The following is a 20,050-nucleotide window of genomic DNA, read 5'->3' on the forward strand; positions in this document are numbered from 1 at the left end:
GTATGTAAGGCTAACCCTTCTTTCATAAGGCATGGTTCTTTGGCCAATCATCTAAACCTTCTATAAGATTATGATATCCTTCAAATGATTCTATCTTTCGAGCTATTGAGCTCATGATCCTCGATATGTATTACGATTGTACTAAGTTCCTCATATGACAAGTAATCCTATAAGGATAGATGTAATGAACAACGATGATAGTGATAACGATAATGATAACGATGATAATAGCGATGACGATAATGATAGTGATGATAATAATAATAAGATGCTTATGAGCTATTATATATGTGTAGCTATGTATGATTATTATGGAACCCCGAGCTTATGAGGCCGGGTAGGATATGTATCTATTTACGTAACGCGCGCATACCTCTGCAGATGGTACGGATAACCCTAAAGCCTTGGTAGGGCCACGTAGATGTAACCCTGAAGCCTTGGTAGGGCCAGGTATGCGTACCCTTGAGCCTTGGTTGGCCAAGTATGTATGAAACACCGAACCTTCGTGGTCGGGCATGCTATGTAAATGTTATGTATATGATATGGTTATGTATATGATATAGATTTGAGTATGAATACGAACATGATACGGATATGAATACGAATAAGACTATGTATATGAATGCGATTATGGATGCACTGTAAATGAATACGGATATGAGTACGGATATGGATGTATGTACACGAATACGCGCTAGAAATGGAAAGTTCCTATGACAAGCAAGCAAGTGCTTATGACGTTGATACTGCAATCTCCCCTCCTATGATATTTCTCATATTGCTTATTATGCTTCTATATTGATGTTGATCATGCTTTACATACTCAGTACATTCTTCGTACTGACGTCCTTTTGTTTGTGGACGCTTGTCATGCCCGCAGGTGCCCAGGGAGACAGACTTGATCCATAGCTACACTCTTAGAGACTACATAGCAGAGCTCCACTTCATTCGGAGCTATAGCTTTTGGGTACTTATTCTTTTGTGTACATAATTATGGGCATAGCGGGGTCATGTCCCGCCTACATGTTCTGACATATTCTCCTTAGAGGCTTGTAGACATGTGTATATGGTTAGATATGATTGGCCTTGTCGGACTGTATTTTGGATTTCATTTTTTTAGCCTTGTCGGCTTATGTACATTGATATGGGCATAGATGTCAATGATGATATAAAGGTTTTGTTGTCCAATGGGACTAGTATGATTGATGAATAGAAATGTATGTTTAAGTATGTGGCTCACCTAGATGTAAGTGTAAAGGTATGCTAAGGGGTGCCCGGGTGGGCTAGCACCGGGTGCTCGTCGCGGCCCTCTAGTCGGGTCGTGACACGGTTCCACCGGCTTCCAAGTGGGGCCCTCGGGGAACCATTTGGCAGCATGGAGGCTTATCTTGGAATTCCCATAACTCCCTACTCCGATGTCATTTTGATGAATGGTTTGTTGAGTTGAAAACTAGACTTCCTAAACTTCAATTTAGGCTTTCGTTTAACTTCAAAACTCCTGATATACTAGGAGATATACCCTTCTAAAGTTGACCAAATATTTCTATCCAAAATTCTGCCAATTTTTTCCAAATTTTTGACAAACTTATTTTCCTCGATTTGCTTGATCCCAGAACCTTTAGACACTTACTTAACACTTGTTAAGAGTATTCCTTAACCTTATAATGGTTCCATGACCTCTCCAAGCTTACATTATTTTACTTACAACGCAAACGACACAAAATTTTTCGAGGTGTAACATAATAAAGGATATTTCTCATGAAATAGTAAAAGAAACATTTATTTCTTAACAAACAAAAAAAAAACAGAAAAATAGTGGCATACTTCGAAAAAAGTCAGTTTCTCTTTACCTGTTACACCTCGGAAATTTTCGGACTTGTTGCCTTGTGGATAGGCTAATGTAAGCTTAAGATGATTATGAAATCCTTACGAGATTAAGGAAGGTATTAGATAACTTAAGGAGCATCCCATAAGATTTTGAAGTCATACGAATATGTGAAATTTAGTTTGTTGAAGGAAGTGAAATATAAGTCGTATTCGGAAAGGTTTTCGCTATAATTGAGCTAATGGTTATTTAGAATATCTTGAAGGGCTGCTATGGGGCCTATTGTATGGTTAATGAGGTATTATGTAAGTTCCAAGAAGGTTCCACGAGGAGTAGAAGTCAAACGAATCAACGAAAGAGTTTCGTGCAACTGGGAGTTATACGATCACTTATACAGTCCGTATAACTTTATACGGTTCGTATAAGGAGGTTCCGTATAACTCGAACTTTACAGAAAAGGGACTTTTCCATGGTGGTTTTATACGGTCCACTTATACGGACCGTATAATATTATACGGACCATATAAGTGGTCCGTATAAGTCCGTCGGGCCAATTTTTCTATTTTTGTATAAATAGAGGGCTCTTGTTCTTTTATTTCATTTTTCATTTTCCACAAGTCTTAAGAGCTCTAAACCCTTCCCCAAGCATATTCCACCCCAATCCAAGAGAAAACAAAGATCAAGAGTCAAGAATCAAAGTGTTCATGTGTTAGAAGACTTCCTAGGGCTAGTAGACTAGAAGAGATTCTTGGATATTGAGGCTAGGGCTTTCACCTAAGTTGATAGCTGCTCCAAAGCTCTTTCCCATGAGATAAAAGGTTAGTTTTCATGCTTATTTTATGTTATCATGAATGCTTGGTTATTGAAGAACTTGGGTAGAAGAAGAAAGGGAAAATACATCAAATCCACCCCAAACTATACCCAAAATGTCGAGTTCACACTCAAACTATACAGGCGACCTATTACACACCTGAACATCTAAAAACTGAATTTATTACCACCTCAATACACATATAACAAATTGCATAAAGGGAGGTGTGATACACTCACTGCCACATCAGTGACACGTCAACGCCACGTTGGATATCTTTTAAATTTTAATTTTATGTTATTTTCCTTTTATTTATTCATTTGATTTCCTATTGTTAATTATATGTACCCTAATTAATTTCTAATTAACCATAAATCCTCCCATAATTATATCTTCTCAATCATTAAACCATCTCACCACCCCATTTTACTAGAACCACCGTATCCGCCACCACCCCCACCACCAATTTTACCACAACCATATCTGCCACCACCAATTTCACAACCACCATATCCGCCACTACCACCACAATCAATTTCACCACGACCATATCCATCATTACCGTCAAACCTACCATCAAACCCAGCACCACAAAATAAAAAAAAATAACCACAAATTTCACCACCCACAACCAAATCAACCATTAAATCACTTCACAACTACTGCCACTATAAGAAATTGCAAACAATCGCCATAAATTCAAGATTACCGCCATTAAACCACCACCATTGCCACCAGCCCGCCAACCAAATCCAACACTGAATTTACAAATCATTATTGATGATTTTTAACAATGTAATATTAAGAACAGGTTAAAGTGACAGAAAAATAAAAGAAATTGTAGATTGATCGAAAAATTTTCCGGCCAAGATCTGTTACACTATTTTCATATGATGACAATGAAGATTCTTGTCCTACAAAACTTATAGGAATAATAATCCAAAGCAGAATTCACGAATTTTTTTACGAACCAAAAAAAAAAAATGAAAAGACAAATTTTAAAAATAGAAGTGCAAATTAAAGAAAAATGTCAATTTATTAGAAGAAGAGGAATTGGTGGTGAACGGTGAAGAAGAGGAATTGGTATTGGTATTTTGATTTTGGTGGTGGTGGGTTTAATGGTAGCTATTGAAATTAGTGGAGGTGGTGGCTATTGAAATCTAGTGTTGGTGATATATATGGTGAAGAAGGTGGAGGGGAAGGGGGGCGGCGTGGTGGTGGTCAAATTTGGGGCTAGGGCTGGGGGTGGCGTGAGGGTGGAGGAGGCGAGGGGGGGGGGGGGGCAGCATGTTAAATGAAAAAGAAAAAGAAAAAGAAGAAGAAGAGGAGTGGGTGCTATGTGCAGTGAAGAAGAAAGGAAGGAGAAAGGGAGGGTTTGGGTTGGGGATTATAAAAAAATATTTTTTTTAATTAAAAAAAGAAAATAATAAATAAATTTTAACTAAAACGCGCTTTTTTTTAATTATTTTTATAATTTATGCCACATCAGCTTGTAGGGTGGTAATAAATTCAGTTTTTAGATGTTCAGGTGTGTAATAAGTCGCCTGTATAGTTTGAGTGTGAACTCGACATTTTAGGTATAGTTTGGGGTGGATTTGATGTAATTTGCCAAGAAGAAAGCAGAAAATGAGGGCTAAGTGTAACTTTTATGATGTTTTTGAGTAATAAGCTAACTTGAGCCATGATTCTTAGTATAATATGGATATAATCTAGTTATGGAAGGTAGTAATAGTGATAAGGAAGCATTGTATGAAAATGTGCTAAAATGGTTGTGAGGTTGTTGGTATAAGTTGAACATGAGGATGAATTTGAATGCTTAATGGAATGTGATTACTTGATTATGATATTGTGGGTGTATTATGGATGTTTTGGAGTTGTTTTGGAATATGGTGGAAGTTGACGAAATAGGGGAAATGCTGCCCAATTTTCATTAGATCATGAATTATGCTAGTTTGAATTTAAGAGCATCATTAAGGCTTAACTATGGTATGAATCCTTCTAATCTAGATTGTTCAAGATTCGACAGTGAACGTTAACTAGTTAAGAAGACAAAGAGGTATGTAAGGCTAACCCTTCCTTCATTAAGGCATGGTTCCTTTGCTATATATCCTTTCATGAGTTCTATAATGTCTTCCAAATGATTCTATCTCTAAGATTACCAAAGCTCATGATTCTCGATACTTTCACAATATTAGTACCTCCTTTATATGATAGTTGATCCTCTAAGGATAGATGTAACGAAAACGATGATGGCAATGATGTTGATGATACTTATGGACTTTTATGTATACGTTTCTAATTATGTATGACTATTATATAACACCGAGCTTATATGGCCGGGTATGATACCTATCGCGCGCGTACATCTCCAATTGGGTACGAATAACACTAAGCCTTGGTAGAGTCAGGTATGTATAATCACCGAGCCTTGTCATGGCCGGGTATGTGAACCACTGAACCTTTATGGTCGGGTATGATATGGATACGAGTATGAATATGAATACGAATACGAATACGAATATATATGTATGTATGTACATGAGTAAGCATTAGAAATGGAAGGTCCCTATGAAAGACAAGTAAGTAGATATGATAAATGCCACTAAAGGTACAAATGACTCTATTACCTCTTGACTCTCCCATCTTATGCTATATCTTATGTTATTTCTTGTGCTATCTCTTATGCTTCTACTATGATGTTGATTATGCTTTACATACTCAGTACATTATTCGTACTGATGTCCTTTTGTTTGTGGACGCTGCATCATGCCCGCAAATGGACAGGGAGACCGGCTCGATCCATAGATTTCTTATTTAGGGACTACATAGAGGAGCTCCATTTCATCTGGAGCTACAGCTTCTAGGTATTATTCTTTTGTGTACATACATATGGGTATGGCGGGGTCCTGTCCTGCCTATATGATGTTACCTACTCTTCTTAGAGGCTCGTAGATAGTTGAGTATGGTTAGATGTCTTACAGCCTTATCGGCCCATATTTTGTATATCATTTTGATAGCCTCGTCGGCTTGTGTATATGGATATGGGCATTGTTATTGATAATGATATATTTCCCAACGAGATTAGCACTATTGATGTCTGTAAATTATGAGTAAGCCATGTGGCTCACCTAGATGTGAATGAAAATGTACGTTAAAAGGTGCCCGGGTGGGTTAGCACCGGGTGCCCGTCATGGCCCTCCGGTTGGGCCGTGACATTAACTTGGGAATTTTACAAAACAAAAGGGAAATTTTAAGAAAGGAGATTTTATCTCAAAAAGAATTTTTTTATGAAAAAGGGATTTTTTTTGAGGGAAAAATACAAAAACAGTTGAGAATGATTTAAATCATTTTTGGGCCTAGGCCCCTACAACGCTAAATAAACAAAAGAATTTTTACCTTAGTACAAGTTTAGCAAAGTGATTTAGACCAAAGAATATGATTGACCTACACTTAAACAAAAGGCAAAAAAAAATATGACTCCATAACTTATAAACAAAAAGGGGAATTTTGTCAAAACTTTATATCGGTCTGTGGCATATTTAAAGAGACACATACTTGAATATTTTCAATAAGTACAAATAGGTTATAACACTTTGTACTAAATCAAACAAACTCTACTTGAGGGAAACCTTAAGTGTGTTTTGGTCCGAAAAAGTGAAGTAAACTATTTAAAAACTTATTCGTATTTTCAAAAGAACTTAACTCTTTTGAAAAGGATGAAAGGACTTTATTTCTCAAAAAAACCATTTGATATGCAAGGACTATATATGTACATTATTTTAAACACGCCTTTTAAGCAAATAGTTACTAAAACCGCATTTTGAAATTCAAAGGTTAATCGTATTCTGCGAATTCTTAATATTGAGGTGCCGAACACCTTCTCCGGGAAATCATCTGAACCCTTACCTGAACTATGGTAGTAAAAGGTCTTTATTTTTGTTTTTACCTAAATAAACCCTTAAAAATTAGTATTCCTAATTTTCATAAATAAATTAGGTGGCGACTCTAAAAAATAGTAAATCCAAAAGAGTCCACAATTATGAAGTATCTTTTATGCCTCTTGTTAAAGTGAACCGTAATAGATGGCGATTCCGCTGCGGATTTTAATTAGGTTCTAACCATAAGGGTTTCAATATGTGTGGTTTTATTTGTAATTATTTTCTTAAGTGTTTAAATTTTTGTACATATAAATGTCATGGCGTGCATATCATAAAACTCTATCAAACTGGCAAAAAACTTGCATGGTTTCAAAGGAGACAACGCGGGCTCGCGGCCATCCATCACTAAATAACCAATTACTTTATTTGGAACACGGTGAAGACGTAGTTGGTTCACTATCATCCAACAGTCAACAACGGTTCATCTCAAGTAGTCCGCTCGAGTCCCCGTCATTTGAAAAGCCCGCTCTAGTTTGCCAAGGATAGAGCGAAGCCAAATCCCTCCTACTTAGTGAATATTTACCTAGGATGGCTTAAATATTTGAGATGTATTTAATTCCATTAGAAGACTACCTTTGTGTCAAGACGGTCAATGACCCGAACACACCGCATTCAACTATGTGCGAATTGGGAACATAATTGTGCCTTGTGTGCTTAAACCATTGTCCTTTGAGGAGGGAAAATTAACCGTATTTTATTTTGTAGATGTCGTCCAACCTAAAGTTTGACATGGTCCTCAAAGCACTCGATATGTTGAGAATATGGTGGGTTGAGTTAGATGCCGAACAAGAAAAGATGGTCACCAACTGTTTAGGACACTTATCCTCCCTCGGACCGACAAAGGATCATCATCTGCCACTGGAGGCCAGCTCTGCTGATTTATTTTATTTGCATATTTATATTCCCCTATCGGATTAATCATATTTTGTAACCCTTTTGAGAATTATTATTATTATTAATGAAATTATGATTATGGGGGAAATGGTTTGATTTTACAATTGGCACAATCATATTTAAAACGATTAGAAAGACCTTGGTGCAAAAAGGTCTTAAGGACGGGCTTAGTGTAACTTATTGCAATTATATGATTATGTGATTACATGATTATATGCTTTCATACATTTAGTCTGAACATTGATTGATTCAACATTCCGATCACTACCCAACACAAAGAACATCCCAGACTGCCAAAGAGCATCACCTCCAAAATATATCCTATTTACCTAACCCATTTTGCCTCTCTTGAACGATTTACTTGCTACCATGGACGTTCAAGATAGCCAAAGTGTCACTACACTTAAAGGTGACTTGATTAGCGAAGAAAAAATTGAGGACTCACTTCGTCAGAAGGTCAATAATCTAGAAAGGAAGATCAAATTGGTCGAGGCAAAGATTAAGGAAGCTGACCGAATCTTAGATTTTGTGGGAAGTCCCCAAAAGGGAACACAGTAGCTGAAAACTACAATGAGAACCTCTCAGACTAGGTCAAAGGGCTGGTAAGAAGCAAAGTACCTCTTTTGGAGAAGTCGAAAACGCCCAAACAAGATAATCAGGTATCTGAGGAAAAATCTGGACCTTATGAGGAAGAACAAAGTAGGCCATCCATAAAGATTATGACCGCTGCCTCTACCGCTTTCACCAAGAATTATGCCTTAAGAACCGACTCATGCACTGTTACCAACAAGGTGGACACTTTCCCTCAAAGGTCATGTTTGTCCCATTCGAGTCAAGCCAAAGCCTGTGCAGTACTTGGAAATCTATTAGGCAATGAGGGCCATAGGGGCCACATATCCCAGTAATGATAGACTCCCGCCATGTGCTCTAATATATGCTCATAAGAGATGCCCATTCCACAAGAATCAACCTAGCCACACCGCAAATAAATGTGTGGCCCTTAGAAGAAGGATTGTGAGGTTAATTGATGATGAAATGATCTGACACATGTGGGGACCGCACTCGCTGTTGGTGCATGACCCAATCATCCCCAGTGAATGAATCACACTTGATACACATATTTGGCGTGATGACTGCTTGAAAGCCATCACGCAATAGGCCAAACAAAAAAGGAATTTGTTTGTTTTATTTTAGTGCACTTGGGCATGACATCGAAGAATTTGAAGCCTTCAAGTTCGAACTTGTAACGCCCGTTTGGTCGTTATAGTGCTTTTGACCCCTTTAACCCCGTTGACCCTTCCCCGAGCCCTGTTAGTATGATTTTGACCCGCGGGGATGGGTGGCATGATTCTTGAGGTAATAAGGCAAGTTTCATGATGACTTAAGAGAAATAGAACCTTAAAGTGAAAACGGTTGATCGGTAGTTGACTTTTGAGTATACAGAAATTTTTTGAAAATCTGTCAATTTCGAGAGGTATGAAGGGTTGATTATGACTTGGGGGAGGTTCAGTTTGGTTCTCGAGGTACTCGGAAGCATTTTGTTTTATTGGTTGGAAAGTTGGTTTTGGCCATTGGGTGCTGACCCGGTCAAATAGACCTCCGATGGAAATTCTGAGACCACGAGTGAGTCCGTAGCATTTTTTTATATATGTAATCCTGTCTAGTTTGCATCTGGGGGGTCTCGGGTGATTGTCGGGTTTTGGGAAGAACTTTGTGAAAAACCAGAAAGTTTCTGGTGTCTGGTGTCTTGCCCCACCGAGACTGGGTGCACCCCAACGAACCCGCCTCGGTGAGGCCTGGTCCGTGGGCACGAAAAGAGGGGATTCATTGGGAGTCCACTCCAGCAGACGGTATTCCACTGGAGCGGATGCGCTATAGCGAACGCATACCGCTACAACAGATGCGCGGCAGCGAACTTGCTGGAGCAGCAATCGCTGATTCGTAAAGTCATTAAATGCTAAGTTTAACCCTTCATTTCCCATTCCCAAAATTATTTCTTCTAAGATTCTCTAAGGTGATTTGAAGTGTTTTGAGTGGATTCTTCTTGGGGTAAGTCTCTCTAACCTTGTTATCAATTATTTACCTTTCTTAAGATTGAATCAATGGTGGAAATCTAGAAAACTAGTGAAAGAAGATGAGTTGTAACCTTTACTTTTTTATTTGAATTTTTGTCTTCAAATATGAGATTTATTAATAGATTTGATTAATCTAAGTATGGAATTTCATTAAATAGCAACCAATAGACTTGAATATTCCATTTTAGTTGAGAATTTTAATATGGAAAAGCTAGGGTTTGTGCCTAATTTGGGGGTTTTGCTTTGAAAGACTAAATTGATCAATACTTCGGCTAAATTAGCAATTTGAGAGTAGAATTGAACTTCTAGAATGTTGGGATACTAATTCCATCTTTGAATTACCGTTTTACCCTTGTGGGCCCATTTTTCCTCTTTTACTTAGTTGATTTTGATTCAAACGGATGTATAGTAATATGGGTACCGTTTTTTTCTCATTTCTAACTTAGAATTCGATAATGGCTATACTTTGAGTGTTCGGAGTCTCTTTAGAAAGGCAAGGCTCAGATCTGATTGTTCGTGGCACCAGCTCGGCACCGAGGTAGTTTGCGGCATACCTTTCAGTTAGACTTCAGTTAGCGAAGCATATGTAGAAGTTATATATTGACGAAGAAAGCATTCGGGTATGAAGTTGGGATCAATATTCTTAGGTTGGTATTGTTGATGACTTGTGGGCTTGTCACCTCGTTTATTGTGATTTGGCTTATTGCCATGTGTGTGTGTGTGTGTGTGTGTGTTAGGCTTGCAATTGCTATGTTGTGGTAGTGATACGTTCATCTCTCACTTACCAGGTCAGTTATTATTGATTAAGGAAGAACTGGATTCGGTATTGAAATTGTGATATGTGCTCATATGAGGCACGAATGAGATTTGAATATAATTTGCACTTGAGATTGATATCATGCATATCATTCATACACATTCTACATGAGTTATTGATATGATGTCACGACCCAAACGGAGGGCCATGATGGGCACCCGGTGCTAACCCACCCGAGCACCTCTTATCGTACTCTCACATTCACATCTAGGTGAGCCACATGGCTTACTCATAATTTACATACATCAAAAGTGCTAATCTCGTTGGGCAACAACGCATTTATATCATCATCAATAACAATGCCCATATGCATATACACAAGCCAACAAAGCTATCAAAATGATATACAAAATATGAGCCGACAAGGCTACAGGACATCTAAACATACACAACTGTCTACGAACCTCTAAGAAGAGTATGTGACATAGTATAGGCGGGACAGGACCCCGCCATGCCCATATGTATGTACACAAAAGAATAATACCAAAAATTTGTAGCTCCGGATGAAATGGAGCTCCTCTATGTAGTGCCTGAATAAGAAAGCTATGGATCAAGCCTGTCTCCCTGGCCACCTGCGGGCATGACGCAGCATCCACAAACAAAAGGACGTCAGTACGAATAATGTACTGAGTATGTAAATCATAATCAACATCATAGTATGAGCATAAGAGACAGCATAAGGATTAGCATAAGGAATAGCATAAGATAGGAGAATCAGGAGGTAATAGAGTCATTTGTACCTCTAGTGGCCTTTATCATATCTACTTACTTGTCTTTCGTAGGGAGCTTCCATTTCTAATACTTACTTATGTACATACATATATATATATATATTCATATCATATCCATATTCATATTCATAGCATACCCGACCATGAAGGTTTGGTGCTTCACATACTCGGCCATGACAAGGCTCGGTGATTATACATACCAAGGCTCGGTGTTATCCGTACCCAACTGCAGTGGTGTGCGCGCGATAGGTATCATACCCGGCCATACAAACTTGGTGTTAAATAATAGTCATACATACTTAGACATGTATACATAAGAGCCCATAAGTATCATCAGCATCATTACCGTCATCATTTTCGTGACGTCTATCCTTGGAGGACCAACTAGCATATAAGGGATGCAACGGAATCATGAAAGTATCGAGGATCATGAGCTTTAGTGACTTTAGAGATAGAACCATTTTGAGGACATTATGGAACTCATGAAAGTATATATATATATATATATATATATAGCCAAGGAATCATGCCTTATTGAAAGAACGGTTAGCCTTACATATCTCTTCGTCTTCTTAACTATTTAACGTTCACCGTTGAAGCTTGAATAATCTACATTTAGAAGGATTCATACCATGGTTAAGTCTTAATGATACTCTTAAATTAAAACTAGCACTACTATAAAAAGGGGATTTAGTGGCATTATTTAGTGGCTATAATTTAATTGTCGCTAATGTATTCACGAGAGCCAAAATATCAGCGGCTAATGTATATTGACCAGCAATAAGTATATTTTTAGTAGCAATTTAAAAGAATGGCCAGTAAAACATTTAGTTTTTGTTTTTTTAACTCTTACCGCAAGATTTTTACTTCTAAATAATCTTCCCGCGTGTGCTTAATAAAAAATACTCTCCCGCCTAATTTAAAACCCTATTCCATTACTAAAACAAATACAAAAAAATCTGGGTCATCTTCTTCACATCCGCTGCTACATCTAGGAGAAAAACTAAACCTTATTTGATTAAATCAAATTCCTGGTAATGTTCTCTGCTTCTATCTGCTCGTTCCTCTTCTATATTTCAATTATTATAATGCTCTGGTTTTTTATCGTAATGAAAGAGGGTTTTTCAAATTATGGGTTTCGTTCCTAGGTGGTGTTGAAAGAGGTTTTACAATTTTTGGGTTTCTTTCATAGATGGTGTTAAAAGAGGATTTTCAAATTCTAGGTTTATTTCTTACATGGTGTTGAAAGAGATTTTTGAAATTCTGGGTTTCTTTCGTAGACGGTGTTAAAAGAGGTTTTTTTCAAATTCTGGGTTTCTTCCGTAGTGGTGTTGAAAGAGATTTTCCGACTTCTGCTCTGTTCGTGTCCATCTCTACCCCATATGTCTCTATTTTTTATATAATTACAAAGCATGATTTTTATTTTTTCAAGTTTGATTTTCTATGCTTATTGTATGATATCTGTTGATGATAGAATTTTGAGATTTGTTTGGTTTGGGTGAATAAAACAGTGGACGAAAAATGATTTGGGTTGTTCCGGTATTAAATATGAAAGATGGAATTTCATGATTTTTACTTCATTAATTAGATGTTTCGACAATCAACACATTATATATTAGGTATAGAATATTTATTAATTAGTGCGAGTACATGAGTGATTATCAATTGTTTTGTCATGAGATTAGGATTGAAATAAAAGGAAGTATTAAAAGAGAAGGAGAAGAAGGACTCGTGGGGTGGGGGTGGGGGGAGGGGGCTATGACCTAGTTTCCACCAGAAAACCACTCGCTCCTTAATTTCTCTTAATTCATTCGTCTTTATATCACATAAGGAATCTGTATTTGTGATTATGTTTACAAGCTGTTAAATTTCAGTATATATGTTAAAACATGTTATCTAATGAAATTTAAAATCGATTTCCCTGAAATCTCAATTACGTGTCATAATTTCTTTTTTAATTTGTTCCAAAAAAGAAAAATGTCATACTTTCTTATCTAGAAATAATTTAATTTGAAATTTCTAATGCAGGCCATAGCTTTATTTAAGATCTTCTCGTTTGTTGTAGGTTTTACGGGATCTTTCTTCTTCTTCTTCTTCTTCTTCTTCTTCTTCTTCTTCTTCTTCTTCTTCAATTTTTTGTCTTCGTCAGCAAATATTTTGCTTCCAGGTACCCAAACACTTGAGCCAATTTGTGACTTTGTAAAAGTAAAGCTTTTCTGTGTTTGCCAAGTGGTATTTGTGATTTCCGACTACTATTAATTTGATGAGCAACTGACTAGATTGATTCCTCTATTTCCTTACTATTTTATGAATAGTTTCCTCTGTTTGCTAAGGCTGTTGTTAATATATTCAACTTCTAGCGATCGTTCAAAAGTTTTCTCACTGTTATTGATGAATATTGATGTTTCAAATGGAATATACAACATCGGGAACACTCTCTTATTGAGATTTCTGTTAATTACTTGAAAACATGAATATAAATTCACTTGAATTCTTGCCAAACATAACTTCCACTGGACCTGCTGATGCTGAACAAATCCTCAACATCATGCCCTCTTGCAATCTCACTTTCTTCAACCTTGTCACTCCATAATTTTCTATCACCACTAATACCATTATCAGCATAAGTAGTTGAAGGGACATCTTGGCGAGCCTGATTTAGAGTAACTTTCTCCATCACTGGTTTAAAAGAGGATTCCACCCACTACTTAGTAGGTGATTTGCTCTTTTTTCCTGGTGTATACACTGGAGCATTCACATTTAAAGGCTTATCCTCTACAACCTCTGAAGCAACTGAGGTAGCTAGTGTTGCAACTAACTACTTCTGTACATTTTTACCAGCATTTGTCCCATTATTTTTACTTGGAGAAGGCCCATCTACATTAACTTGCAGATTTTTCTCCACACCAGCAATAACAGGAGCATGCACATTTAGAAGTTTATCCACCCCTTTAACAATATCTGCACAGATCACAGGTGCTTTTTGATCTGCTATAACCAACTGCTTGTCTACTTCTCCAATTACATTCTCCACCATTTTGGCGCCAACAATAACCTCCTGAATTTTAGAAATAGACACCAACTGCTTCTGCACCATAACACCTGCATGTGCCTCCTCCTGTTGTTTTTGCACTTGAACTGCATGTTGTACTGAAACATCTGCATCCACCACATGTTCTTCAATCTCTTATACCAAAGTAGAAAATTTATTGGAGATTTGCACACCTGCATTCAACTCCTTTCCACTAACAGCAGCTGGCCTAATTCCACTATTGTTAGCCTCTTTGGCAACTGAAGAAACACCTTGTGACTGCCCAGTACCAACAGGTACAGTTGATTGTTTCTGAACCTGACCATTATTGCTTGCATGATTTGTGCCCTTATGATTTTGTCCCTTATATAAATCTTGTATGTCACCAACAACTCTCCCACTTTGTAAAATTTTAATAACACCTCTCTTGCCTTGATTAAATTCTTCCTTTGATCAGGTTTTTGTATAGCTATTCACCTTGCCATTATCATAAACAGTGTTGGACTTAGGGAATGTATTCTGATCATTGTTGTTGCCCTTAATAGTTTCATTAGCATTGTTAGCAGATATAACTCGTTTACCTTTGTTAATAGTGCTTGTATCTTGATTTCCTTCTTCTCCATCAACTTCCTAAAAAAATGATTATTGCAGTGTATATTACATAGAGATACCATGTTTTTTAGTCCTAGGTAGCTAAGTTTTCTCGTGTAAATCAATAGTAAAGTTTAACCAAATCCAATGTTACACCTCGTAAATTTCCCCGTGAATGTACAACGAATAGACTAACGAAGAATACGAGTATATGGTGTTTCAATCAGAAGGGAATGACGTTTGACGACCCTAAGTAAGATTTCAAAGGCAATGGGAACAAGAGATAGGTTATGCTCCACAATGACTAATTATAGGTTTTGAAGACTTGAAAGTCGCAGATTTGCATTTTGGCCCAGTCGACCGTAAAGTGAAATACGGACCATAAAGTGGTATACGGCCCGTAAACCACCCTGTCGTATTTCAACTCGCAAAACTTCAACTTTCTGTCAAATGGTTAAATACGACTTGGAATACGAACCGTAAATTGAAATACGGCCCGTAAACTGTGACCGTAAATCACCATGATCCTCAGCATACCTTTCTGGTTTTGATATGCTTAACTACGACCGCGATATACGGCCCGCAAACTGGAATACGGACCGTAAACTGGGTTTACGACCACTGTGCACTTCAACTACTGTTCATTCCAGATCAGATTTTAAGTCATTAAAAGGAGACCCAAGATCATTAAATTCATTTCATCTTCACGACCTTTCTCTCTAGAAATATCTAGAATACTCTCTAATACTCCTCCACAAGAGAATCAAAGGAAAACCAAGATCAACAACACCAAATCATGAAACAAAGTGTATGAAACTCAAGTGAAAGCTCATCCAGATCAAGAAAACCCAAGGGAGGTGAAGTAGGGTTTTGGGTGCTAGAGGAGAAACTCCACTCAAGACTTGTTCAACCATCATATAAGGTAAGTGTCATGACTAAACCATGTTGTTTAAGGTATTGGAAGATTAAGATACTTGAATTGTAGAAAGAGATAAGAAATGGGTCATTAATGAGTGAATAGTGTCATGTTTGGATGGTAGTTAGATTGAATCATAAATGTTAGGGTGTTGTGAGTATGAACACGTGATAAATGACATTTAGGTTGTCACACCCTAACCTTACCAGGGTGCGATGGGCACCCGACCCTTAGTTAGGGCCGAGCGAACCCGCAGACTCTTATTACAAACATGATCTCTTTGGACTTTTAAATCAAATACAAATGAAATTCATAGTAAATGCTTTCAGAATATTCTTTTCATCTTTCTTTAATCAAATAAAATCTGTAACCACATGGACTTTATAAGATAACACAAAATGGCACACCGGCTGATGGAGCCGCTTACAGACTGACTTCCAATACCCACGACTCTGTCTGCAAAGTCTCTAACATTTATCAGAAATCATAACACATATACTCTGACTCGGCAGCACTCCAGGAGCAAGTGGAGCTTGCCAACGCCGCTAGAACATCTTCTATATTGACTTTTACTCATCTGGGTGTACCTGCGCGGCATGAAACGCAACCCCCGAAGAAAGGGGGTCAGTACGGAATATGTACTGAGCATGTAAAACATGAAATACAGAAAACAGAACCATAATCGAAACAAACAGTACAAGAGTGAGTACATTATCCAGATTACCAAAGCGCTTATTTTCCAATCACAAATCATGTATGCAGATGTCACATGTCAGAAAAAGTACAGATCCAGAATATCAGAATGATTGTTTCCCAAGCACAGATCATATATGCCGAAGTCATATGTCAGAAGAAGTTCGGATCCAGAGTGTCTGAATGTTTGTTTTCCAGACACAGATTATGTATATCAGAATCTTATATCGTATGTGTGCATATAATAGATCCCGGCCCTCTCGTGAGGGACGCGGTGAACAGAATCATATAACAGATCCCGGCCCTCTGGTAAGGGACGCAGTGAACATAATCATCATATGCCAAAATCATATATCATATATGCATGTAACAGATCCCGGCCCTTTAGTGAGGGACGCGGTGAACAGAATTATCAATGCATGTCAGAATCATATACCATATGTGCAGATAACAGATCCCGGCCCTCTATTGCGGAACGCGGTGAACAGAATCATCATGTGTCATCCTGGCCGCCATCCCCATATCATCATATACAGATATACATATAACAGAACCCGGCCCGCAAGGGAGAGGGACGCGGTGAACAATGCAGAGGAAGGCGCACGATAACAGAACCTGGCCCGGGACGCAGCGAATAACATATTGAGACTTGCACGAACAGAGTAGTGTGAAACCATATGCACACAAATCCAGACTCGATAGATACATACACTTACCGAGGTTCGAAGGATCATAAACATGTTTCAAGTCAATCCGAGTTAGTACAAGAAAGTTATGGACGCTATTCATTACAGAAATCTTTACGAACATTTCAAAGCAATCCGAGATCTTTTACCAAAGTTAGGGACATTTTACTACAGAAACCTTTTTGAACGTTCCAGAAGCTATTTTTAGAAAATCAAAGCAACAATCATATTAGGTACCTTTTGAATATCGTTATGGATCGAATCAAATAAAGCTTTTGGAACCATATGTACGTATCAAAATAAATCAAAGACTCAACGGAATAATTAAACGTGCTATCAAAATCCAGACATTAGTCATACCAATATCTCTCAAATACCATACGGAAATATATCAAACAGAACTTCGGACATTAACACATACAGAACTCTTTTAGGAACAAAACTCTTCATGCTCATCTCGTTGTTCAATCCTATAATAAGATCGATCATATGGAATATACTCATATCAAGAAGTGAATAAGAATCGTAAACAAACTCAGAATCAAAGAACAGAGTAATCCGCAGAGTACATATCATACCTTATTTGGCTCTAGGACATGCCAAAAGAAAGAAAGGGTAAGCCTTACATACCTGATCGACCGCTTATAAGCTACGCTTATTCGTCCAAGCTTGTAAGTCTACATTTAAAAGGAATTTATGCTAATGTTAGCCTTTTCGTCGCACATTTGTACCATATTTCAAATCATACTATTTTATATTCTGCCGAAAATCTGGCAGCATCTCCCCTGTTTATATGCCTAGCCCGAATTCTCAATTCAGCAACAACAACAACAACAACAATACCAACATTAATCATAATATTTCCAATACTAACGTATGCCATAAAACAGCCCACACATTATTTTCTAATTTCCTCAACCAACCAAATTTGCGATATAACTATTTAATAATTTTATTTCCGTAAGGGAGTCGAAATTAATACTGACAACATCAATAACGAAATCCTCCACATTCTACAAGTTGAATACATTTAGTTTCATTCAAAATTCTCTTCAAATCTCATTCCATAATTCACAACGCTAACAAACGAATTTATCACACTATTTTCTCCGTTCTAGTTCGGTAGAACTCTAAATAAACTTATTAACAATAAAAAGGAACCTTAATCTTACCTCAAGTGTGCAGACACCACGTCCACCCCCTTCTTTTTGGTTGATTTTTAGCTCAAATTGGAGGCAACGCAACATAGAACACTTTTCTCTTCACGGGCTTCGGGATTCGGGGCTCAGATTTTGGTCAAAATTGATCTTTTCTCTCTAAGCTCTCTTCTCTCTTTTTCTCCAGAATTTTCTAGGTGTTTTGTTCTGAAAAATGAGGAGAAAAGGCTGATATATCACTTAAATAAACATGGGTCATGGGCCTAACCCTGTTGGGCCCGGATTAGGCCTAGCCCACTTACCTTCCTTCCTTAAAACATCCATATCTCCTTATCCCGACGTCTCTTGTGGACCCACGACCTATGGTTGGAAAGCTGATTGAATTATATACAACTTCTATTTCTTGGTATTTTTCCAAATTCCAAACTTATAATACCGTGTTTTCCCCTCGAAGTCAGATCACCCGAAAACGTTACTTAAAAATATTTGTTTGGAGGACTTCCACTTTGATTTGGCTCAAGGGTCCTTCTTGAGTTGTGTGTAACTTCACATTTGTGATTCATATAACTTGTCACGTGTTCCAAAAAAAAATCTCGATGTGTGGGCCCCACCTCCGCTTACGAATAATCCGACGTACAAAAAAATACGAAATATAATACTATCAACGTGAGTTTAAATTATGTAGTAACAACGTGATTGTCAATGTTTGAGGAAGCACGTGTCACGCTCAGGCTCTGATAATGCGGGGTATAACATAGGCCATGAAATAAGTATTATATACGAGGAAATGCGATAGTAAGCTATAACCATAAATGTGGAGAAATTGAAGAGAAATGGTGGATTATGGTGAATGTATATGAATGATGATTGTTGATTGCAATATTGTGAATGTTGTTGTGAGAATTTGGGAGTTGATATAGACTATGGGAAAAGCAGTATAAACAAAGGAAGTGCTGCCCAATTTTCCCTAGCTTTAGAAAGCCCGTTCTTACAATTGCTTAGCTAATGACGATATAAATTCTCTTGAAGGTAGAACGTGTGCATTAAAGGAGAACACGCAAGCGATAGATTAGCTAAACGTCAAAGGTATGTAAGGCTTATCCCTTCCTTCAAAGGCATGAACCTTCCAAGTTTTTCCATGATCCTCCTATATGATGGAGCTTATGAGTTCGTAAATATACTAAACTACATACGAGCATGATAGTTATGATGATGAGTTAAAGTATAGTGATTCGAGAGTTCATGATATTATTGCTCACACTCACCTTATGTATTATTTCCTTCAAGGTGAGGCAGGCTACTCATAAATGTTCATAATATAATCGGGGGCTTACGACCTTCGTCACCCCGACATAGCCATAGTTGTCTTCAAAGTCTAATGTATACTCCTAATGCTAAATGTGAAATGATATAAAGTCATGGTATGTTTATAAGATGATCAATAATGCTAACTTATAATATGCCTATGTTATGTATGAATATACCAAGCTATGATAAGATTGTGATACGTTCATGAGATGTGTAATAGTGATGGGTAATGATTGATTTTGTGATGATGAGATTCCACCGTGCCTAGATGGCCGGGCATGTCACCGCTAAGGCGGGCTGCCTATGGTTCCACCGTGCCTAGATGGCCGGGCATGTCACCGCTAAGGCGGGCTGCGATGTTGCACCGAGCCTAGAGGGTCGGGCATGATCACCACTAGTAGGCGGCATATGATGGTTACCCGGACGCTGGATAACAATAAGATATGTGATGTGATGATACATGTACCATGATTATGTAAAATATGATATATGTATGAAATGTATTAGCTTATGACACTCCTGCAGGTTATATCTTTCTCTTATGGCTCATGATCCTCCTATCATATTTATTTCATTC

The 20,050-nt window shown here is 37.7% G+C and overlaps 1 protein-coding gene across 1 annotated transcript; it reads right to left on the reverse strand.

The window, feature by feature from the left end:
* Positions 1-3,049: 3,049 nt before the first annotated feature.
* Positions 3,050-13,768, reverse strand: LOC132612035 (uncharacterized). The gene is made up of 3 exons (XM_060326382.1): positions 13,578-13,768; positions 3,323-3,394; positions 3,050-3,206 (listed from the first exon to the last, which is right to left on the reverse strand). Exons 1-3 carry the CDS (start codon positions 13,766-13,768, stop codon positions 3,050-3,052), a joined length of 420 nt encoding a protein of 139 aa, XP_060182365.1.
* Between the last annotated feature and the right edge of the window lie 6,282 nt (positions 13,769-20,050).

Source organism: Lycium barbarum, chromosome 9, assembly GCF_019175385.1.
Source record: "Lycium barbarum isolate Lr01 chromosome 9, ASM1917538v2, whole genome shotgun sequence".
Taxonomy (NCBI): Eukaryota; Viridiplantae; Streptophyta; class Magnoliopsida; order Solanales; family Solanaceae; genus Lycium; species Lycium barbarum.

What these genes read in the sequence shown, in the direction of transcription:
- LOC132612035 (XM_060326382.1), bottom strand. Translation starts at nt 13,768, where the DNA reads ATGGAGAAAGTTACTCTAAATCAGGCTCGCCAAGATGTCCCTTCAACT. An exon ending in TATGTTTGGCAAGAATTCAA is followed by an intron (nt 3,395 to 13,577) that starts GTGAATTTATAT and finishes TTGTAAATTCAG; the next exon opens with TGTTGGATTTGGTTGGCGGG. An exon ending in ATCTTGAATTTATGGCGATT is followed by an intron (nt 3,207 to 3,322) that starts GTTTGCAATTTC and finishes GTTTGATGGTAG; the next exon opens with GTTTGACGGTAATGATGGAT.